The sequence below is a fragment of the Apteryx mantelli genome, chromosome 2 (genome assembly GCF_036417845.1).
Source record: "Apteryx mantelli isolate bAptMan1 chromosome 2, bAptMan1.hap1, whole genome shotgun sequence".
Classification (NCBI taxonomy): Eukaryota; Metazoa; Chordata; class Aves; order Apterygiformes; family Apterygidae; genus Apteryx; species Apteryx mantelli.
The window spans coordinates 129,384,693-129,408,914 of NC_089979.1; the positions used below are offsets into that span (position 1 = coordinate 129,384,693).

The 24,222-nt window shown below is 36.3% G+C and overlaps 1 protein-coding gene across 9 annotated transcripts in view; it reads left to right on the forward strand.

Moving 5' to 3' along the window:
• TBC1D5 (TBC1 domain family member 5) overlaps nucleotides 1-24,222 on the forward strand; it is a 337,770-nt gene that overhangs the window by 65,946 nt on the left and 247,602 nt on the right. For 7 of the 9 annotated variants that reach the window (XR_010883476.1, XR_010883479.1, XR_010883480.1 and 4 more), the window contains one exon: nucleotides 20,822-20,921. The exons of 1 other annotated variant lie outside the window; for it this stretch is intronic. Coding sequence is in view for 2 of the 8 variants with exons in the window: in XM_067291524.1 (XP_067147625.1) it covers nucleotides 20,882-20,921 (40 nt within the window). In the remaining 6 variants the exon portion in view is untranslated. Of the gene's footprint in view, nucleotides 1-14,937; nucleotides 14,973-20,821; nucleotides 20,922-24,222 lie in introns of those variants that run through there. One more of the 9 variants, XR_010883478.1, reaches the window with a different exon arrangement.

Consider the following 24,222-nt stretch of genomic DNA (forward strand, 5'->3'; position numbering starts at 1 on the left):
CATATTCTTTAGCCGTATCCAAGTTGGAGGCCAAGAAGAATTTCACAGAAGTTGTCGTTCTCACGTAACTTTATTTGATGGGGGGAGGAGGGAAAGGGAGAAGAAGGAAGAAAACACTTACGTATTTAGATGACTATATTCTTCCCATAAAAGGTAGTAACAAAAAGTAGTTCGAGACACTCTTGGTTGCAGATGCTCATACCATCTGACAGTAAAGTGATTTTAATGAATTTAAAATCCAGAAGCAGCATTATTTCATCCCTAAGTAAGTGGTGGGGAGACCTTAATACATATTGCTTTTGAAAGCACAGATTGTATTTAATTTCTTTTCAGTCATTTAGACTCAGACTTTGGAAACTATTTAAGCAAATACAAGAGTACTTTTATACTGATATTTTTTGAGTTTTCTCAGTGTAAATATAAATACTGGAAATGAACAGGAATTTAGTAGAGCTTTTTTAAGGAAGCAGGAAAGTGATCGGTTATGTTCTATTTGATGTTAACCTAAAAACTTTTAAAAGGACAATTTACAATGTAAGTTTTGACAAAGCAAGGAAGGGGAATGGATAAAATGTTTCAGTTGTGAATTACTATCTAGTTATGTCTAATCAGGATTCAGTGCATCAGTTTAGGACACTTTACAGCATGAAATTTTGCTCCAGGTGAATGGTTACCAAGTATTTATGCATCTGTGTTCATTTCATACATTAAATGCATTTTGATGAATGAAGTGTAAATGCTGGATGAATTTATTTTTGTCCATTAAAACTATAGCTTTGAAAGTTGCATGGATTTGCAGCATTTTTTTTGCAAACAATCGTGTTTTCAATTTAATGTTTATTTTTTAGCAAAGGTATATAGTAGACTCGCATAAATTTAAAACATTCTTGTCCAAAATCCTTGCCTCAATAAACAATGTCTTACAATCTGTCATCAAAAGGGTGGCCAATTTGATTTCAGGAAGAAAGGTCTAGTATTCTGCAACTTTCTTCATTCAAGGCATTGTTTTTAGTCTACACAGGGGTCTGCCTTATGCTCTTAGATTCTTTGAGAAGAAAATTAGACTAATACAGGTTTTTTTTAGTTCTTCTGATACTGTTCTTCTCATGTAACGCTCTCTTGCCAATTTCACTGATGGGCAAACTTGCAATGCAAGAACCTAAAACACAGAGGAATTCTTGTGCAGGGTTCTTTGAAGAAATGCGGTAAAACCTGCATACAATAATTTGGCGGTATTCAAACACAGTTTACAACACCTTGTTTCCTGTGAATATTTTAAGTGTTGTAATTAATGTTGAAGTTACTTTAAGGTTTCAGTATTTTCCCTGCAGCAAATACTAGGGAGTGGTATTAGACTGACTTTTCTGTTTCCTGTATGAACAAACTCTGCGTTTGGGAAGATCTTCTAAACTTCCCTAAAGGTTTTGCTGTTAAAGTCCCACCACCTAACCGTGTCCCCTTTAGACAGCATTTGTAGGGTGTTGAGGAGAAGGGAATTCCTTTCTGGTGGACATAATTCACATTCATGCAGCCATGAGACCCTGCTGTCTTTTCTGTTGTCAGTTACTCATCAGAATCTTAGAAAACTTAGTACTTTACATGGAAAACATGGTTCAAGTATAATTCTGGAAAAGGAAGTGATATTAAACAGAAGAAACAATTTGAGGATTTGCCTCATCATCTGCATAAATAAGTTTTCCATTTGCCAAACTGAAACATGAACTTGAAGTCCTTTTAGATCCACTTCTATTATATGGTGCAAAATTTTTATTAAAAGGTACAAAGGTAAGAGTGACCAGAAAAATCACTGTTTTTTAATCTTAAAGAGTTTCTCTTTGAATGTGTTCCTAGTCCTTGCATTTCAAGTAGACACTTCTAATGATTCTGTGTAGAGTAACTTGAAACGCAGCAAGCAACAAGTGTGGTTCTCAGGTATCAGGGAACCACCCCTTTAACATATGTATCTGAGACCATGGTAGTTTGAGAGCTGTTTCATTACATAAATTTGCATTTACAAAGCAAACCAAAAAAAGTTCCCTATTTCAGAATAATTCAGAATATTTGGACCAATTTCATTTGGTAGTTTTAAATTCTGGAAGCATGGATTTTGAGAGTCAGATTCTCTTAAGAGAATGAAGAATATACTTCAGCTGACCATCAGAGATAAGTCCAGGTGAAGTGCAGAAAAAAATGTGTGTGAGTGAATGTGTGTTAAGTTAGGAATGAGAGTTAAATGCTTAATCTTAACTGAAAAGTTCCTTTTCCACTCTTTGGATCTTTAAATGTCATTCCATCCATTTGGTGGAGCAATAGCTTAGCTAATGCAATTTGGTATTTCAGAATTTTTCATTCCTGTCTGTAAACATGTTCTTTAACTCTACAGGCAATTCTGTAGTTAACACAATGTTTCTGTGGCATTTTGTCAATGACTAGAAAAAAATATGATTTATACAGATGGTGAGGAAAAACTTAATTTTCCTCTGCAATACAGTTGTTTGATTTTTAGAGGGTGAAAATGTAAGCAACCAATGTGAAAATTGGTTTTAGTTACCTTCTTACAAACCTTTATATGTTTTATGCACTCCAAATGACCAGTGAGGTGTTGTCCAGCTCCTTTTTTATACAGAAGTAAGATCAGTTTAGTAAGAGAATCATTTTTCCTTTTATAGAAGATCTGTAGCTCTCTGATCACAGCCCTTAGACACTTCCTTTATTTTCCATTGGTGTTTTCTCTCTGTGTAATATACGTAGGAAGTTAATGATGAAAGAGTAGTAAAGTATTCACTGAAACTGAGAATTATAGTATTTGCAAATGTAGAATCATAATTTACATAAATGTTATAGTCGAGAACATTATGAATGTAAATATGCCTTCATCTATTCTCAGTCTTATAATGCCATTCCTTGTCCAGTGGGAGATGAAGAGTGATGTTGAGACTGCTGTTTAACCTATTATAGCAGCCTAAAAAAATTAAATAGCCTTGATGTAAATATGAGGTGGGAAAAGAGTATTCATCTCCATTAAGTGACATAAAAAAACATGGTAAGAATAACAGGCGGATGGGTGTGCATTAAGCAGTGAAATCCCTAAATTCAGACTCTAATTATAAGCGTAAGGACAATTGCCTCCCACATACTTAAACTGTTACATTTTTTTTCAGACAGAAAATATGCTTCACAGTTCTTCAGGCACAAAATATGGATTTTTCTTTTGCATTCTTTTTCACCTGCTACATAACTCCTTCTCCCCCATTAGTAAATGAGGACCTAATGCTAAAAAAACCGAGTTCATTGTTTTCCTTGGTAAGATGAGGTCCTTATGCATTTTTCTAGATGTCAGATCTAAGCTGAGGAAGTCCTACCCATTTTATGGTGCCATTAAGGTATTGTACCATTATGTTCAGATTAATTGGGCCAGTCCATTTAGCTTTGTTTTTTTTTTTTTAAATTGTTTCAGATTCATATCGCTGCTATGTTACCGAGACCTGTGGATGACCAGGTTTATGTTAATAAACCCATTGCATCACTCAGAGCACTGTTTCCTTGTTTCTAGACAATATATTCTGTTAAAGGAAGATAACATACTTGTACCCTTTCCTCAGATTATTTTTATGTTACATTAGATAAAGCCATTTTTTCATATTGAGTAATTGGAGAAAAGTGTGTGACCCATGGAATTGTAAATGAGAATGGGGTTGGTGTGTAAAACTCTTTTAAAGTTAATTGTGTATTGTGGTTTCTTTAATATTAAACTGCTTTCAGTGCAGGAGAGATCATTTTGATAATATGGTTGTCCTATTTTTGACATAATACAAGCTAAAGATTTAATTCTTTGTTATCAAACTTGTTACTTCATTTTGAGCTTGATCTTTAAGATACAAAAGGAGATGCACTATATCCCTAGCTAACCTGATGTAATAATTAAGTTGTTGTCATATTTCTAGACTAAATTTGTCTAATTTTGCTTTTCAATAATTGTCTTAATATCCTTTTCTGTGTTTGATTAAAGAGTTATTGACTATCACATCATGTAGTAAGTTTTAGATCACAGTCAAGTCATCTTTAATCTTGTCATAAATAAACTAAATATATTGATCTTAAATCTCTCTCTCCCACATAATAACAAGAAGGTTTTTCTGATTGCTAGTAATTCTTGTAACTCCTTTTTGGGCCCTTTTAATTTCAACTTTCTTTTAAATTGAAGATACTAGGCCTGGATATGGTATTCTGGTAATGCCATATGTGCAGATAATTTCAAGTCCTTAGTACTACCATATATTTCCCTATAATGCACCAAGGGATTGTTTTAGCTTCTCAGCTACAGCAACATAGTAAGAGCAAAAAAGCAGTTGGTTATTTACTATGACTTGTAAGTTCTTTAGGGATTTGCTGCTTTCTAGGATGCAATCCTCCATTTTGTGTGACCTGACTTGTATGTTCTTAATGTAAATAAATGAAAGTAATGTAAATTATAATCTTAGATCCACTTAATACATGCAGCTTATTGGAAAGATTTTTACTTATTCTAGTCAGGTGCAGAGCTTCTGTTTTTCTGATACTAGTGAAGAGTCAGTGAGGGGTTTTTATATGTATTTTGTGTGACTGATATTTTAAAAGAGACAATAAAGGGGACTTCACAAAGTATTAGAGCATTAATAGAGCCCAAAGAAGGCATGTTTAGCTTTTGCTGATGTCTAATGATATGACAGAGAAGCACTCTTCTTAGAAGGCTTCTTTTAAGATCCAAGGGAACCATAGGAATTGTTAAGAATAATGGATAGCATATCTTGGATTAATTTTTTAAAATATATTTTAGGAATAAAAGCACAAAAATCCTGTAAGCTTGCTATTTCTTCTAGGTATGCTGCTTATTTAGCTTTTAGTAACTTGTAATTTAAGATCACAGTTATTAGGTGTATTTCTGCATTTTATATATCACTCCCAGATGCTACAGTATCTGTATTTTATCACTGCATATTTTATGAAATGTCAGCCTTCTGTTGGCTGTTCACGCAGCATTGTTAGTGATCAAAGCCACAACATAAAGGAGAGGAATCTAAACAGTTGGCTCATCTTTGTCCTTCATTGTGACACAATACCATAAAATTTCTTTACTATATAAAAGGCAAGCAAAGCCTCATGTAGCACACTCTGTAAAGGTGAACTTTCTGTTAAACTCAACAAAGTAGGTAAATTCTTTTTGGTGATGTTTTATAAGGAAAGTAAAGTTAGCAATGATGTCTTCCCCTTTGGGAAAAAAGTTTTCATCTTTTTCTGTTTTTTTTTTTAAGCAAAATGTTCTTTTCTGTATTAAAATTTTATATTCTAAGTCTATCCGTTTAAACTTTTTGAAGTGGTAGAAATGTCGTGCCCTTTAGAGTAATCTGCATTATATATTTTGGAACTTTTCTGGTATACAATTAGTCAAAACATCATTTAAAGAGTGATCAGTTGGAAAGACAGTAGTCTTTGCATTATGAAATCTGCTGGTGAATATCAAGTATATTTGCCTTTTATTTTGGTTTTGTATGTGTGAGATTATTTTGAATTTGTCTAAATTTCCCGTTACAAATATCACTACAGATATGAGTCAGCCTTAATTTTTCTGCTGCCTAAGTGAGTCGTGTTTCAGAACTGAAGTAATAAAATAGGATGAACTCTACAAGCTCTGGAGATATTCTATAGGAATAAAAATCTTGAATGATTTTGATCAGCTGTTGTGTATGCCCTGCACAGCGGTTGGTTCAATCAATTTTATGTTTTGGGATGGTTTTATTAAAACGAGCTGCTGCTTTCAGTAAATCATTGTAAAGATGCTAGTTTTTTATATGCTTTTGGGGGGTCCTGCAGCTTACCAATGCAATCTCCCAGTATAAACATACTTAAGACTGCTCACCAAGAGGCCAGGCTGAATTGGTCACCCCCTTACAATGCAGAGTATTTATCAGCACAGGACAGAACATGACAAAGGAAATACTGATCTAACACGATTATGGTAGTGGTTGAAGTGGATACTGGGCAACAGTTACAACTCTCAGTCAGAGCAAAAGTACTTCTATAATGGTGTGAAGGTCAAAGGCAGGCGTGATAGTAAATAAACCTCAGGAAAATATCTTTTAAAGAAAGATGATGACGCCCTGGTTTTGTTATAGTGTGTTCATCTTTCCAACTGCTGGTATCATCATGCTTTTCAGTAATTTGTATGACTGTATCATGTGTGTACTCCCTTGCAGAGTGGGCCCATATTTTGGTAGAACCTTCAAAAGGCTTTGAACAAACTGACAGTGGTATTTTGCTGAAAGACCTTATTGCCTCTTCCAGCTTCAGGAATTAAGTAAAAATGGATGAATGTGGCCATCTCATTCCCATTTATAATCAAAAGTTTTCTTATTTCTTTCTTGATGTATTTTACCTGATATATTTTCTCAGTGAAAATACATCATCTAATAAAACAAACTTTCATTAATTGAGGTAAAGTTGAAGAAGTTTAATGTTTCAGAAGTGTTAATTTTAATTAGTTTTAATTAATTTTAGAAAATGAAAATTGGAAGAACAAAAAATTGTGGCAGTTTTAAGTATTTCGCCCATCAGCTACTTGACAATAGTATGCTCAGTGCAGGTCATCCTTCCTGCGTGAATATGCCATCACACAGTGTCAATATAACTTTCTCCTTTTCTCCTATTCCTCCCTTCCAGCATCAATTTTATGATCCTTTTCCCAACCCTCGCTATTGAAAGGGTTGAGCATTCAAAACTTCAAACTTCCCCGTCTTTCTCAGATGAGGCCTTTTTGTAATCCGTTTCTATTCTGATTTATTGAAGAAGTAGATCTATTGGAAACTTTCATCCACTGGTTACTTGAGAAGGTGAAGTTTACAAGATCTTTTTTCTGGTGGGATGCTGGTTTGCTGAGGAAGGCAAAAAAACCCACCAAAACAAAATGAGCAAAAAACCCCTCTCCAGCCTGCCCTGCTATGAAAGATTAATATTATGAAGCAAGGGCCTGCTTACATTACTGCTCACAGCAGGAAGAGCTGTTGATCCCAAGGCAAAGACTGGTGTTTGAGGTTGTTTCAAGCAGTCCGTTAGGTGCTTGAGAATCAGCAGGCTGAATATGATGTCGCTTTTGCTCATGAGATCGTGAGAAATGTAGGTGAGTGTGGAGAGAAGGCAGAAAGGAATAAAGACAATCTTTAAAGAGGGTGAAGAGATTTTTCCTCTGCTTGTCTTAGTAACTTCATTCAGAGATTTCAAAAGTCTGTGGTTGGAGATTAGACGTTTTGTTCAGGGCTTCTTATTTGTACATGTAAGACTGCTTTGAACACTTGATAAGATAAACAGGATACTAAAGACATTTTAAGAGATGGAAAAATACAAGGCTTATCAAAGCAGGTTCTTATAATTTTACACAGATGAATCTCTTTGATTCCCTGACCAACCAGTCATGCTTTCATTATTAAATACACAGCTTTCACATATCCATTTGCAAACCTAATATACACTAATTGCACAGTGACCAAAAGTCAAGTCCTGATGAAACGTAATGCTTAGTATTGGCACTCTGTGTTGCGCAATTTCAATCTTTGCATGAAGAGGTGGTAGAAAGATGGAATGATAGCTCTTTGTTAGTATACTGAATATCATTAAAGTAGTTTGGTACCTTTTAACCTGATATTCTTGAATTTTGGTATGCACTCACCCAACCGACTTACTTTGGCAGCTTAATTTCACTTTACAGATTTTTTTTTATGTGCATGTTCTTACAATATTTTATATAGCCTGGTCTTACAGTTTGTGAATGTGTAACCCTATTTCTATAGAAAAAGCTTTTTTTTTTTAACCTGTTTCCTGTTTTCACCACCTCTCCCTGATGGTTGCAAAGACAGCCTTCAGCAGGTAAATGAATGCAGTGTTTACTTCAGCTTGCAGACAATGCTAGGACCAACAAAAATAAAGATTTTTCTGCACCTTTGTTGATGGGGGCTCTTATCTTCAAATCTCTAACCTGAGTGTTATAAATGTAACTGGCAGAGCAAACTGAGTCAAATTCAAGGTCAGAAAATTCTTAATAAGATATAAATTGTTAGTTTGAACTTGATTCCCTGTCAATGAAAATTGTGTTTCTAAAATGTAGCTATATTCATTTACACAAGGGATATCATGGTGCTTTTACCCTAGGGATGTAGTAGTCAGATTGCTGTTCTGCACTGTGGAGAACTCAAAGAAGGTGAGAAGTGCTTATAAACAAAATTATGTGCAAGAAATGTTATATTGCAGCCACATATTTAAGGACTCCAAACCATGTTGACCCCATCTTCTCTTATTAGCAATGTGCTAAATTATTTTGAAACACTTGCATTTAGGACTTTTTTGAGCCTGAGTCTCTGGACTGCTAGAATTGTCAAAGGGAAAAGTAAGTGAAGTTCCTAGAAAGCAGTCTTCAATATAACTTTTCTCCTAAACATGCAAATTAGTACTGATGATAGGCACAAAGGGAACCATGAGCGTTGGCTCATCTGCAAGAGTTAAGATGCTTTCTTGATAATAATAGAATAATTCAGATCTTTCAGAAGTATTAGTTCAGAATTTATTAGTAAAATGAAAGGTACAGGTGCTAAAGCCACTTCTTTATGAATACAGAAATTCAAGTGTTGCTTAAACAGCAGCAGTTAGAAGTTCCTCTAACTTGAGATTAAGCCATGTCATAGAGTGCCATCTTCCCCTGTCTTTTTCCCTGAAGGGGAGGCAGTTCTGGATAACAAATTTCCCTGTATCTCTAGCAACTGAGAAAAACTGCTGTGCTTCAAACTTTGTCATGAAATTTTCATTGGTAGCTACCATGATGATGCCTCCTTGATTTATAGTGAAAGTATTGACATATGATGTAAGAAGGGTTGCAGTGATGCAATGATACTTGTGTGGCATCTGAGGAAATCTTTACTGAAATCTTTTTTTCTATGACTAAAAGTACAAATACAGCTGGAATTTGCAATGAAGCTACAAGGTGCTAGTTCATTATTCTTTGCAGGTTTGTGTCTGACTCTGGCAAGCAAAGGGAGTGGTGACAGGAGGGAATGCAGTCTGCTCTGTCTAAGGAATAGGAGATTGCTGGTGAAGCCTTACAGGAGCGAAAGGGGCAGGATTGGAAAGGGAGGGGCAGGCCTTTGGGCTTGGAGAAGCAGCTGTCCAGAAGCTCCGTTAACGCTGTTACTAAAGAAGCAGCCTGGTCAGCCAAAAGAGGAGTTTGCAACAAGGGTATGCTTTGTAACTGGAGGAAGATTGTGAGATTAATGCTTTCCTTTTTTGTTTTAGATTTAGTAATAAATCCCAGTTTACCTTTCTTGCAAATTTGCATTTGCAAAGATCATAGGTAGGAACATTCTTTGGGTTAAGAACATGCAAAAGTAAAGAGGCCTAGAAAGCTCCAGAGAGCTTCCAAGTGCGTCAGTATGGAGGATATCAACAGAATGCTGAAGAAATATGATTTCAGAGATTTTGACTGTATTAAGCGTCTGCCTAGCTCATAGAAAGCATATTGCTAAGCTCTTCCATGTAAATCCTGGCAAAGACCCACATTTCGTTGTCATTGAAGTCCAGGATGACTACAATAATCATAGTTGTGAGACTGCAGCATTTATATATTCATCAGGTGCACTTTGTTTTAGTTGTGATATTAAATTGGGGCAAATTGCTGTTATCCATATATTAATGGAGAGGTCATATTACTAATTTTTATTATAGCATACACTGAGAGGATTCCTATTTCAACTTCAGTTTGAGTATTTTTAAAAGCAGATTTTAAAAAGAAATTTACCATGCCCAGCTTCTGATTTGGGGAGCAAAAGGGAGGATTGTTCTCTTTTATAGTAATTGAGGAGTTTGTCAATTTAAAACATGTATGTGTCTGAGGTTGCAAAAGGGGGGTAATGAGAAGAAAGGTAAATGCTTGCTGCAGTTCGTTGTATTTGTTTTGAAAAGTCATTCACGTCAGTTAAAAAGCAGACTGTTTAGAGATGGGAGATATACCACCTTTAAGGGCTCCTTATTGGATCATCTGCCAGTCGATGATATATTGCGACTAAATGAACCTGTGATTGTGATTGTCTTTCTAACTTTGCACCTCGTGACATCTGTAAGGAGAAGCTGCTGGGGGAAGAGAGTTAAATAGAACAGTGATAGGCACTGATCATGTCTTCTGCTTACTGGTGAGTTAGCAAATGAGGAATATATCTTTCTTTGTAATGGCTAAATTGGGCTGATCTCAGGAATACCTGAATGTTCAACATGAGAGACTTTTCAGACCTAAGAGGACACAAACAGGTCTGTTCAAGTTTGGATGGACAAGTCAAGTAGTCTATAGGTATGAGTAGACTTCTGCCGCAAATACCAAAACGGGTCTACCTTGGCAGGTACAAGAACTGTAGCATTATCCTGTTTCCTTCCCCACCCCTTATTTTACTTTGCATTGTGTTATGGATTTTAAATTCATACAAATATACATGATGTAGAGCAAAAACAGTGTTTATGTAGAATGCGTCCAGAAAAGAATGGCATGTGCTTTTATTGCTCTTCCTTTTAGATTTGTGGCAATAGTTCTCCGTTTCATCATTGAAATAAAAATATTACCGTTTAAAAAAAAAAAAAACCCTGATGAACATTTCTAATATATGCAAAAAAGGAGGGGACAAGATGGTAGGAGAAAGAGACTAAGACATAGTCACAGTTCTGAGGCCTACTGAGGAAGAACATGACTGTGTAAACATAGACTGTTTTCTCCCCTAGGTTCTGTAAATGTAATGGGATAAATTCTGTCTACTCCTCCTCGATGTTTTAGATTCTTAACATAACTTTAACAATATGGTATTGGATGAAGAATACAATGTAATAGCAATTTTTACTTTTATTATTCTGTTTTTAGAACTGATTCTTATGGAGCTGACTTTTAGTGCTTTGTAATGTCTAACATCAAATGAATATTTTAACCATTGGCAATGAGGAATTAAAAAAAAATAAACTATGTCATCTTATAGCACTAAAATCTGACTTGACCAGCTTAGAGTTCTACTCAGCTGAAATTATTTAGAGATGCCAAAAGTTTGGAGCCTAAGCTCTTCCTTGACTCTTAATGTCTTGGGCAGGGATGGAGGTCATTACCATTCTGTGACTAATGCATTAAGAGAAGGCTGTGTTTTTTGGGAAAGTCCCTTTATTTTTATATTATAACCCATTTCAGCATGGCTTTTTTTTTTCTTCTTTTAGATAAGTCTGGAATATTTTGTTTACTACTCACCCAATACTCCTTCAACCAAATTTTATGCTTCATCTATGCTGAGCACCCCACAGGAGTACATGACTTATGAAAGGGACAAAATCAGCAGAAAAATAGGTGGTCTGAGCATTTATGCATTAAATATGCATGTTAATTAGAAAAAATTAGAAAAAATATGAAAACAGATGTTGCATAAATTATTTTAGTCTCAGGATAGTAGTAACTTATACACTGACAATAACTTTTATACGTTCATATGTATGTGTATGTCTGTTTCTGTATTTCAGAACATTTATGCAACTCCTACGTGGATAGCACTAGAAAAATAACTTCTAGTTTAGAGCTTTAGAATTCCACCTATACTCACGGGTGTTTCTGTCCTAGGTTGTAACATCTGTGGAGCTGCTTCAAGCAAGCTCCTGAAAAAGACACTGCTGATGGAATAGGTAGAATCGAAAGACTCAAGCAGGGCATTTCATACAACTGACTCAGTGTATGGAAAACATATTTTCTGCCTATTGATGTGCTGCTGGGAGGCTAAAATCTTAAAATACGACTGCAATCAAGCCTTTTATTCTCTCACATACCCTATTTTTCACTTTGGTCTCTTCCTCCTCTGTGGTGGAAAAACCCTTTCCTAAGGCTCATTAGGAGAGGGTAGCCCAGCAACAGCAACTAAAATGTTGGGAATGTGTTAACTGAAGAGAGAATGTTTTAAGTGGATATTCATGCTAGAATTCATCTGCTCTTGGTACAGTTCTTGTCATTTTATAAAAAAGACACTTCTGACTGACAACCAATTTTCTGAATATAATTTCTGATATAATTTGAATAATTACATAATTTCTGTCCACGTAAAGAAACAGACATATGTGCAGTTTGTATTCTAATTCACCACCACCAGAGACTGAAAAGTTAACTTCTCAGAAAATGAAAGTAATATGACATACAGTAAGAGGAAATATTGAGAAATAAAGACCTGTAGTCCTCTGTAAATTTTCAGACTATTATTTCAGTACAGCACTCTTCTCTTCTAGCTTGATAGCTTTCATATTCTTTGCAACCTTGTAACTTTCTGTTTTGTGGTTTGTTTTTCTTTATTTTTGTAAAATCCAGCATGTTCAGTAGGAAGATAAAAGGCTGCAAGAAGTAGACTGCATTCTGGAAGAAGAGGGATAACAATATTTCTAGCAGATTGTTAGTAATGAAGAGTTTTTAAAATAGTGTTCAGGGTATGCAATTGCTGTTCTAGCGGATGCATTATGCTAGTAAATGTATGAGAATATGGTACTATATGAAAATGAATTACAGAAAACTATTAAATCTTATTTATGTCTTGAAGAGGAAATATATTACCATAAATCCTACTTTATACCAATAAATTGTGTTGCCTACACAGAATTACTTAAGAAAAAAAAATCAGTGCTGTGTTAATCCTTCAGTGTACATGTGTTCATTCACATTGTGAGAGAGTCAGATCACATGAGAAGAAAAGGAAAATGTATGAAAAGAAGTAGAATTGTCTAGCTACATATCTTGAATTTTTGGGAAAAAAAGTAATTTGGAAACTTTGATATTCTTTGTCAAGCCCATATCACTGATGACTTTTAAGGCCTAGTCTGAGCCCTCTTTTTTCTCTCTTAGATGTTGTCACCTGTTCTTTGCTAGTTTTGCCTTTTTTGCCAACAGGCTGTCTTTAATTTCCCTGTCATCTCCTTGAGAACTCATTTCCATATGGCAATATACACAGATGATTCCCTTCCATGGGAATGTATTTCCTTTACTGTTACTTTCCTGAGCAGACAGTAGTATAAAAGAAGATCTCAACCTCTTGATTCCAAACATGTTAGAATCTCTCCATGCCTAGGTTCTCTCCATCATCTAAGTTTTTTTCATAGTCAGATGAAATTGGACTAAACCTTTAGGCAGTACAGGCATACCTTGGAGATATTGCAGGTTTGGTTCCAGACCACTGCAATAAAGTGAATATTGCAATAAAGCGAGTCACATGAATTTTTTGGTTTCCAAGTGCATATAAAAGTTATGTTTACACTATACTGTAGTCTATTAAGTGTGCAATAGCATAATGTCTAAAAAAAAAAGTACATATCTTAATTAAAAAATACTTTATTGCTAAAAAATGCTAGCCATCATCAGACCCTTCAGCAAGTCGTAATCTTTTTGTTGATGGAGGGTCTTGCCTCGATGTTGATGGCTGCTGACTGATCAGGGTGGTGGTTGCTGGAGGTTGGAGTGGCTGTGGTGATTTCTTACAATAAGACAGCAATGAAGTTTGCCGCATCGACTGACTCTTCCTTTCACAAAGGATTTCTCTATAGCATGAGATGTGGTTTGATAGCATTTTAGCCACAATAGAACTTCTTTCAAAATTGGAGTCAGTCCTCTCAAACCCTGCTGCTGCTTTATCTACTAAGTTCATGTAATATTCTAAATCCTTTGTTGTCATTTCAGCAATGTTCACAGCATTTTCACTGGAAGTAGATTCCATCTCGAGAAACCACTTTCTTTACTCATCCCTAAGAAGCAACTCCTCATCCGTTAAAGTTTGATCATGAGACTGCAGCAATTTGGCCACATCTTCAGGCTCCACTTCTAATTCTAGTTCTCTTGCTATTTCCACCACATCTGCAGTTACTTCCTCCACTGAAGTCTTGAAGCCCTCAAAGTCATCCGTGAGAGTTGGAATCAACTTCTTCTAAACTCTTGCTAATGTTGATATTTTGACCTCCTCCCATGAATCACGGATGTTCATAATGGCATCTAGAATGGTGAATCCTTTCCAGAAGGTTTTCAATTTACTTTGCCCAGACCCATCAGAGGAATCACTATCTATGGCAGCTCTAGCCTTATGAAATGTATTTCTTAAATAATAAGACTTGAAAGTCAAAATTATTCCTGGCACTTTTATGTTCTGGAGATGGCTTCTTTCCTTAAACCTCATGAACCAACCTCTGCTAACTTCCAACTTGTCTTCTGCAGCTTCCTTACCTCTCTCAGCCTTCATAGAATTGAAGAGAGTTTGGGCCATGCTCTGGATGAGGCTTTGGCTTGAGGGAATGTTGTGGCTGATTTGATCTTCTCTCCAGACCACTAAAACTTTCTGCATATCAGCATTAAGGCTGTTTTGCTTTCTTACCATTTGTGTGTTCACTGGAGTAGCACTTTGAATTTCCTTCAAGAACTTTTCCTTTGCCTTCACAACTTGGCTACCTATTTGGCACAAGAGGCCGAGCTTTCGGCCTGTCTTGGCTTTCAACATGCCTTCCTCACTAAGCTGAATCATTTCTGGCTTTTGATTTCAAGTGAGAGACGTGCCACTCTTCTTTCGCTCGAACCCTTAGAGGCCACTGTAGGGTTATTAATTGCCCTAATTTCAATATTGCTGTGTCTCAGGGAATAGGGAGGCCTGAGGAGAGGGCGCAGTTTGTGGCACCCCAAAACAATTCCAATAGTAACGTCAAAGATCACTGGTTACAGATCACCATAACAGATATAATAATAATGAAGAAGTTTGAAATATTGTGAGAATTACCAAAATGTGGCACAGAGGCATGAAGTGAACACATGCTGTTGGAAAAATGGTGCCAGTAGACTTGCTCAACGTAGGGTTGCCACAAACCTTCAGTTTGCAAAAAAACACAATATCTGTGAAGTACAATAAAGTGAAGAGCAATAAAACAAGGTATGCCTGTATACCTTGGTTCTCTTACCATTGCTGAATATAATAAAATAATGATGGCAAAATCATAATTCTTTCAAGATACTGTCATCCCTTAATGGTGTAGTGGTGGAAGGGAATGATGGATCTGTATTCAGACAGCCTTTTGATTTAAGGGTGGGTGTATGCAGTTGAAGGGCCATTCCCCAAGTATTACAAACCCTATGATTTTGCTTCTGTAAAAGGTATGACTGCTGAGATTCTGTTTGGCCGCAGATCATGGTGAAATTCCTTTCCAGCCAGAAAACGACGATTCCTTCAGCTAGCATTCACCCTTCTTCTTTGGTCTGGTAACCCTCCTCCCCAGATTCAAGAAGGGCAATTCTTAAAGAAATTTGGAAAGATCAGCTGTTTTGCTGTTGAAAATAGCAACCTCACACAATTAGAACCAGACTTTCCAAGTATCTCTGCTTCCATTTAGGTATCAGTAAATAATAATAAAAAACAATTGTGAAAGTGGTGGAAGAAACTGGTGACTTGCCACCTTGTTTATAAATTAAGTTTCTTACATTAAGCCCGTGATTCCTAACAGTGCCATTGGTTTCAATATGTGTTGATTACCGTGTGGGTGTAGTGAGAATTGGGCATTTGCGTTCTGATTTGGCCTTCTGGCTCTTTGGATCTACAGCGAAACATATGGATCATTACTGATGCAAAAGCTTGCATGTCAGCTTCCCCTGCATCATTCCTTTTCTGTTTGATTAGATAACTGTGTGTTTTCGTAAAATAATAGGAGAGTGAAAAGTATTTATCAAATAGTTCGCTTGAGATGCCTGTTTTTATGATTGTCCAGTCCAGAATTTAGTGATCATATCCAGTCTTTGCAGAACTGCAATAAATGTGTACACATAGTGCATTGCATTAGATTCTCAGAGTTCTGCAAGCCACTGCATCTGTCTACCTATGGATCAAGAAATGAGATCTTTAAATATCACTCAGTTTTTCTGCAGGTCATTTTTGATAATTTAAGGAAAAATGGATTAACACTAGTTTTGTCTTCATGTGAGGCCTGGAGATGGAAATGATAAACTGTTCCCAGTCAAAAGATCTGAGAAATAATGCTCATGAAACATTTCAGCTTTCAAACGTTTTTGTAATGATGTTTTTATTATAAATTATGGTATGAACAAAACATGAAAGTGTGTTGTGCAAAAACTTTCTTAATTCAATTTATGACTCTTTGAATAGCTGAATAGCAGGAAAAGTTAAGGTCCTTCCCACTCTTCATTCATGCTGTTTCAGTGTTTCCTACAATGAATTAAAAAAGCTCCATGCATCCAGAGATCCAAACTGATTTTGCCCAAATGATGTGTACTTCAGACTTTTCACATTATTAAATGAGATTATGACCGCTCTAACTTGAAACACTTGAGGGAAAAAATCTTTTTTTTGTATCCTTGATTTTTTAATATAGATATAGTATGTATTTATATATATATATATACACACACACACTATACATACTATATATATTTACACACATACATATACGTGTGTGTGAGAATGTTCTCACAAGTTGTATTGGTAAAGATAACGTTGCTTATAGTATGTTACGTGTTTGTATTTCAGGCAGTTCCTTTCTATGGATTTTCACCCTACCCTCATTTATAAATCTCAAGGTGCTTCCCACCTGAGCCTATTTATTAGTATGGTCAAATTTAATAGGATATCCATATATGTTAAAATGGCTAGCATTTTTATATAGGGTCTCTCTCATTCACTTCTTCGGGAAAATCATGATTTTGTAGGTATATGCTTCCATCTGGCAATACGAGAGGAGGCATAATGTAAGGAATGTTCCTTGCATTTGAAACAGAAGGCAATGAGTTTTTTGGCTATATCTTAGTTTCTGTTGTGATTTTTTTTTTCCTGGTTTCTGACTGCCTTTTGAGAGATCTCTCTGGTGTACAAAGAAAGTCTTGCTTGTCATTAAAAATTCCACTTTGGCTGAAGAGATGTGCAGGTGAGCATAGGTATCATTCAGCAGCATTAGGTGTAGTACCTGTTGCATTCAATGATGATAAGTATGGAGACTTTGAATTTAATTCCTGTTGAAAAAGATAAACCTTATTGTAGTCTGTGTTGCTGAAAAGATGCTGTTAAGCATTCTGTACTAGTTGGTGCTTCCAAAGACCTAATGATGCTTCCAGAGAGATGGGTATGACATGGCTACAGTCCATGTGGAAGCTGATGAATGTTACACGTACCTCACAGGAGAGGCCTTAGTGTGAGACTGACTCACAGAGATATGTGGGATTGGTAGGAGATACTATTTTCAGAAGCTAATGTGTGAGCTTCTGTTTCTGTGTAGTATCTTAAATGAAGCTTTTTGCCAAGTATTTTTCCCTTAACATTTGTAGTATTTTTATTTTCATATCCTTTCTTCAGGGGAGTAGGAACAGGTGTGCTGCAGTGTCTTGGTATCTCTTTTGTGTGCAAGTACGTGTCTACTTAAGTTATGTGTGATAGGGAAAGGAAGGGCAAATAAATGATATAGAATGTATAAAGGAAAGTGATGAAACTTACTGATTGAAACTAATTCCTATGGAGCTGATTCTGTAGTCTTGGAGTGGTCCAGAGGGAAAACATAGAGGAAAATTGCTGTTATTGTGAAAAGTTCCCTCATGTCAGAGGAAAAAGATTGCTAAGAACAGTCTTATCTTAAAATTTGCAGATTTCCTGAGACTTAACCCATGTATATCCAGGGCTGAGAAGCAAGAGACTGGGAAACTCTTTAGCTCTTATTTATGGGAAATAGGTACAGGAAAGCTCAAGGGTGGTCTTACTGCATTTACAGTAGTGAGTAGCATTTCTGAGGAGGCATGCTGGAGCATTTGTTTCACCAGGAATATTGGAAACAATGAAGGCTCTGTGCCCAAGTCCAATGCATTTTGAATTCCTTCTGCAACGATAAGTAATGGAGATTGCATTCCTCAGGACAGTCTCTCTTAGTTAAATGGAAATGGTTAAAAAAAAAAAAAAGAGAGAGAAGTGTGTTGGTACTGCAATCTGGAAGTGTAGCATTTGAGGCATTGCCAAGAGTACTCCCTAAAAAAGGGATATAAGTGACCACATTGGGACTGTAGCAGCTGATGACTGAGTATCATTCAGCATCAGTGCATGCTTTTTTTTTTTGATTGCTACAAAAATATTTGGCGGAATTTTTCAGGAAATGTGGTTTCGAAAAATATATTTTAAATGGGTTGAGCACCAGGTTATATATTCCTTGTCTCTCTGAACCTTTAATGTTTTGCTGACTAACCCAGCAGAAGGGAAAGTTATTGCAGTAGTTACATAGCAAGTGAAAGATGGATGGAGATAGTTAAAAAATGTTTCTCTTGATATAGGCAACATACAGTAAGCATTACATAGGCAGATACATCAGACTCTGCATTTCAAATACTTTCTTTAATATATATGCTAGCTTGCCAATGCTTGCTTACAACTTACGATAAGAAATTTGACAGAGAAATATATTGTGCCTTTAATAAAAAAAAAAAAGAAAAAGTTAAATATACAGAATAAGATCTGCTGTCTTTATGACATAAATGCTAGCCATATGCAAAGCAAAATCTTATTCCATATTTATAAAGTACTTGGGTTGCTTTGGGAACCATAACTCTTCAGTATCCCGATTTTTAGGGGTCCCACCCCTTTTATATTGTACAGCTGATATGGAAGGTAACACGTTTTGGTGTTCACATTTCGGTGCATGACAAAACATGTTTAAAGCCGGCCTAAAACTAATAATGCATGAATTATAAACGTCACAATAATTGTAAGTTACCAGTCCTCTTAATTAGTTACTGAAAGTAGTATAGCTAGAGGGAGAGGGGAAAGAATAGTTTTCAGTATGGACTTGCCAAATATGATTAAACTTTGCAGTTAAAACAACCCATCTGAGCAGTTAAGCTCACCCTACCTCAGTTTGTAGGGACCTCTACGTACTGGCCAGGTTAGCAGTGAATCAGTGTCTTGCTGTAGGCAGAGCCTGTGAAGGGACTCACTGCATGGATGGTTTTGTCTTTCAAGAACTGTGCCTTACCTCAAAAAGTAGACCATACTGGATGACAGTAAAAAATATTTGTCAGCTCTTTCTTGGGATGGGCAAAAGTATATATTGGTCTGCTTAAATTGGAAAATCCTAGTAAACATAGGCTGGTTAATACTTGTTTTTGGAAATCTTGAAGTGCTTTACAAACACAGGTGAGTATTAATCATCCTGTGGGATTTGACTGAGAACACTAGTCCCCCTCAGGAATCGGTCTGAAAAAGGAGCTTAGATGCCAGCTAAGCGTTTGCTCTAGTGTCTGAAGCCTCAAAACTAAATTTGGTGAGTTTACTAACTTAGCTTCCACTTATTTCTGTGAGAATTACAAAGCTTAAATACATTCACAGACCTGGGACCAAATCGAGGTCTAATAGTTTGTGAAATTAAGAAAAATGGCAGAAAAATCAGAACGATTATGCTAAAGGTTAGTCCAGATCAGAATTTATTCTCACACTGTTAGCCAGGACTTTCCCCGTTAGAGTGCATGTGCTTACAGTTTCTGAATGAGTTGTTAACCCAGTTGCCCCTTCTGTTGCGATCCTTGGGTGGAAGCTACTTCGCCTAGCGGAGGGCTGCCCTGCTCTCGCCACGACCTCTGCATCACCGTCAGGCCTTTCTCAGCCCAGTTGCCCTGTCTTTGCCGCTTGCTTCCCTGAGCGGGCCACGGGGGCGCGAGTTAGATGCACAGAAGTAACGTAAGCGATGGATTCCTGAGCCGTTGGGGGGTTCTGCAGCAAGTGGCTCTACGTGTACAGTTTGAAAATTCTAGCACCTTGATTTCCATAGCTACGCCTGCAGCTCCTGTGATGTGTAGTGATGTGAATTCATCTCTCCCTAAGGCAAAATGTCAGGGCCTGGGCATTGCAGAGCCCCCCGTGGCACACTGCCGTAGAAAGACAAAAAGGGTCACGTTACAGCAGGGCTTTTTAGCTTTGACTTCTGCGTTCTTACACTTTTCCCTATAGCCAAATAGGAGACAGGAGGTGGGGGGACACCCTAAGGGCTGGGGAGTGAGGACTTGGAGCAGGCAGGGGTGCAGGGGCTCTCTCCGTGCTGGGCAGCCCCTGCGGGGAGCTGCAGGTGAACCGCGAGTGGCGGAGCAAAACAGACTTACCTGTTTTCCCACTGATTTCTCAGGGACTTAAGAGCCCTGGAATTATTTCTCCTCTACCACTGCATTCAGTGTGTTATTGACATGGGTTATTTAAAGGATTAGCTGTTAATTTCTTCCCTTTTGTTATAATCATTTAAATATTGGGTGGGAGGGTGCGAATCTTTAGAAAGTGTTTGACATGAGTGATTCTTCTGTCCCTTTAAAGGTATATAAAGAGTCATTTAAAATTTTAAACTTGCTCTTTTTTGAATAGGCTGCAAATCCTCTGTCCTCTTTTTAAGCAGTCAAAGACTGTACAGTAGAATGTGTGTTATTTCCCTAATAAAATTTTTCCTTTTGTATAAATATCTTCTTTAAATGGAGGAAGTTTTTTAAAGGTAGCATTTTTTGCATATCTCATGATCAGTTGATCTGTTTATGTAGTGGGCTATTTATTAAGAAAGTGATTTTTATTACATATTGATTGTAAAATTGTTAGACAAATGTAAAGCACTGTAATCTACATTCCTACACTATCAAAAAGTAAAGATGTTTAAACACATTTTCACACATTTGAAATTTTTTTTACATATATAAATGGGATATGTTGCAAACAAATGGAGGTGGATGCAATTTAACTGCTTTTTTTTTTTTTTTTTTTTTTTACAGAGCATTAATATCAATAGAAACATTTCTGTTTAAAGATGCTGTTTCTGTTATGCTACATCAATGAAGCTGGATTTATTATTATCAGGATGTTGTACTTCTGGTAAGGGTGTGTGTGTTCACCTATACAAATGCATGTATTTTTCTCAAATCTGATTTGATAATCTAATTCCCATTGTTAAGTGCAGATGAAAAAGAATTTTGCACTGGTAGGGGTTCTAAAGCCTTGACATTGTTTTAATCTGATAACAAATGGCTTTAAGTTCATGTTCTTTCAGTTGTTGGCAACAAATCTAAACCTGTGTTTTTCGGATTTATGAGGATAAGTCCTGCTTTGGCAATCTTGTAGATCCTCAAGAGAATAGTTAAACAGTGATTAATCATTGTTTCTTCACTGAGTGTGCAGAAAAGAATGGAAAAGCTGCATTTCACACTTCTGAAGCAATTAATCCCCATGATCTTAGCCAGGTTTGTCCTGTAGATAAGTCGGCATACAAAACTGTACCTAATTTATCAATGTATGCATGCCATAAAGTATAAAACACACAATTTATTTCATATCATTTATAGTCAAATGTAAAAAAAGAGTGACTTTGCCATATCCAAGAGTGTTTCTTACATTACCTTCATATAAACTAAGTACCAGAGATTACAATGGGATTCCTGTTTATTGTGCACATCTGGTGCAGTCACTATGCATTTTCTCATTCACTTGCTGGCATTTTTAGTGATTGTGGCATAAATCACCTTGCTAATCAGAAACATAAGTGACGGGAAGTCATCTCCTTTTTTTGAACAATGGGAAAAAACATATGGCTTCTTAGACAGGACTTGGCTGTTATACTATTTATGTGGCATTATATTCTGTATTTAGAATTTCTTATTAATTGCAATGGTTTGATTGAAGGCATAGAATGCCCTGTGTCTTTGGTCAGAGTTTTTGTTTTATGATCTATTTGTGATGCATTCCACACTTAGTATCTATTGTATTTGCAGATAGCAAAAGTAGAGCTAAAAATGCAGCTTGTATTTTGAAATGTAATAAAATGTTTTCAGACAGTTTTTAATCAATATGAAATAGGTACTGTATGTTCTAAGTGACACCATATAATAGAAAGTTTGTATAAATTATGTGGCATAGTAAACAGGAGAAAGGAAATGATTGTCCTTATAGGGAGCATGTATTCTCTAAACTTCTGTTCCTGCAAAGTATCTGTCACTGGATTTACCACAGAATACATAAAAACCGAATGTTTGCAGGACTGCATGGAATTATGTTGGGAGGAGAGAGTGGTATTTTTTGTGTAGAAAGTTTATTGATAATTGTGGTTCCAAATCAAAATTCCCTGTGGGATAAAACATATAATAAGATGCCAAAATTATATTAACATGTGGGGAAGATAATTACACCCAAAAGCAATTCATGTACAATATCAGTTTTGTGCATCTAGTTCTTTTTTCTTACATGAATATTTTGCACTTCATTTTGTGTCACTTAGCTTGTGATCCATGACAGTGATTACTCCTTAGCCAAATAGTTTATTATAATTAATAATTCCTATGAGGAATTCTTTTAGTAACCTTTTTGAAAGAACATATTTATTTACAACCAATTGCTCACACTTTTATTTACTAGTATATTATTTCTATTAGGTAACTAATTAAATATGCAACATAATTCAGTAGTGTCATTGTACTGTAACCAAGTTTCTCTATCAGATTTGGAACTGGAGATTATTACATAGGATTGGAATATACTAACTTCTGAATTGTCAGGTGTCTGTCTTTCTATATCTAAAAAAAGACCCTTATTCTATCACAGAAAATTCTTAAATAATTTCAACAAATGCTGAATTAAGTAACTCATATACGTAAGACTTGCATACCCAGCTCTTGAAGTAGCGGGAGGAACCCAGGATGTGGAAGGTGGCCATCTCAAGTGAGCAGATATTACTAATAACACCTCTCTGACAATACAAATTGTGTCTCAATGATACTAAAGAAAATGGATAATAGGAGACTGCAGAGTAACGTTTGTGACATGAAGAAGAACTTGTTAAGCTCTATACTGGAAGTCTCCATCTCCTTGGCCAAGATGCATGTTTAAATGTACTCCTTAAAGACCCTACTTTTGACAGCTCTGTCAGAAAATACGGTTTTGACCCATTATTTGGCCTATATTGGGAATTGTGCAAAATGTTTAGAAGGTAACCTGCATCGAACTGACCTGATCTCCTTAGGATTACTTCTACAAAAATAAAAGGACTTCTAAAATAAAAGGGCAGCACAGCAACTTTTTTTCTTATTTTCTTAATGCAGGTTCTACTGCTGCTTCTTTTGTCGTTCTGCAGAGTGGAACTGTCATTTCATTACAAAATTTACTATTGAGAGTATTAGTTTACAAGGCCAGATTTTTCAGAATGACTCTAACATAAGTCATTATCTCTAATAAGTGCCCTTAAAAGTCCCAAAGGGGCGAGGTGGGAGGGAGACCTGGCAGCTCTGTCTAATGTCACTTTGAATCAGATTTCCTAAAATATTGATTTCTTTATTGCCAGTTTTCACACACCAAATTAACAACTGAAAACACACGCACATAAACGTGCTGACTAGCTTAGTTTTCCTGTAACCTTTTCACATCTATTGCTGGTATGACCGGAGTTGCAAAGTTAGTAAATGGTACTAACTAGGTTTAAAAAATATTCACAGCTTTTCTTTTCTGACACCCCACTGGATGGTCATTAACCTCTTCTCATGGATGATGCGGCGTGCTAACCCCTACTCTCTGTTGAAAGCAAAAATTAAGGTAGAGCGGTGGTATTTCTAATAAGATGTGGGTCTTTGCTCTGCAGCATTATCTCATGAGAAATTACTGCCCTAACTTAGTGAGTGTTGATCTTTCTACTTGCAGACCCTACAAAAATGTTTTGGTGGATGGTGAACCCTTGTGTAGTGAATTTAATTGACATCAGGCTTGATTTGCCCAGGGTGGTCCCATGTTAGCATTTTAGTTTGAAGTACGTTTTTCAAGCGGATTGTCCTCACTGTGCTTGTGTTAATACTGCAGAGTAGTGTCAGAGTTTGCAAAACTAATTTCTCTTGGAAAACTAAACTAAATTAAAAGTCGGATACCAGTGGTGTTATCAATGAACTTTAAATTTACAGGGAACTTCAGTTTACAATAGCTGCTAGTGGGCTTTTAGTCCTGGACATGACCTAGTGCTAATCCAAATTAAAACCCCTTAAAACATATATTTCATGAATGTTGGTCCTCAGCACGTTTCATTCTGCAGATCTGCTCCTCTTGAGCCATATCACTTGCTGATATAGCAACATCTTTTGCGGCTCTCTTAGAAATAGCTGATTTAACTCTAATGTCTGCACAGAGCAGACTGATAATCAGG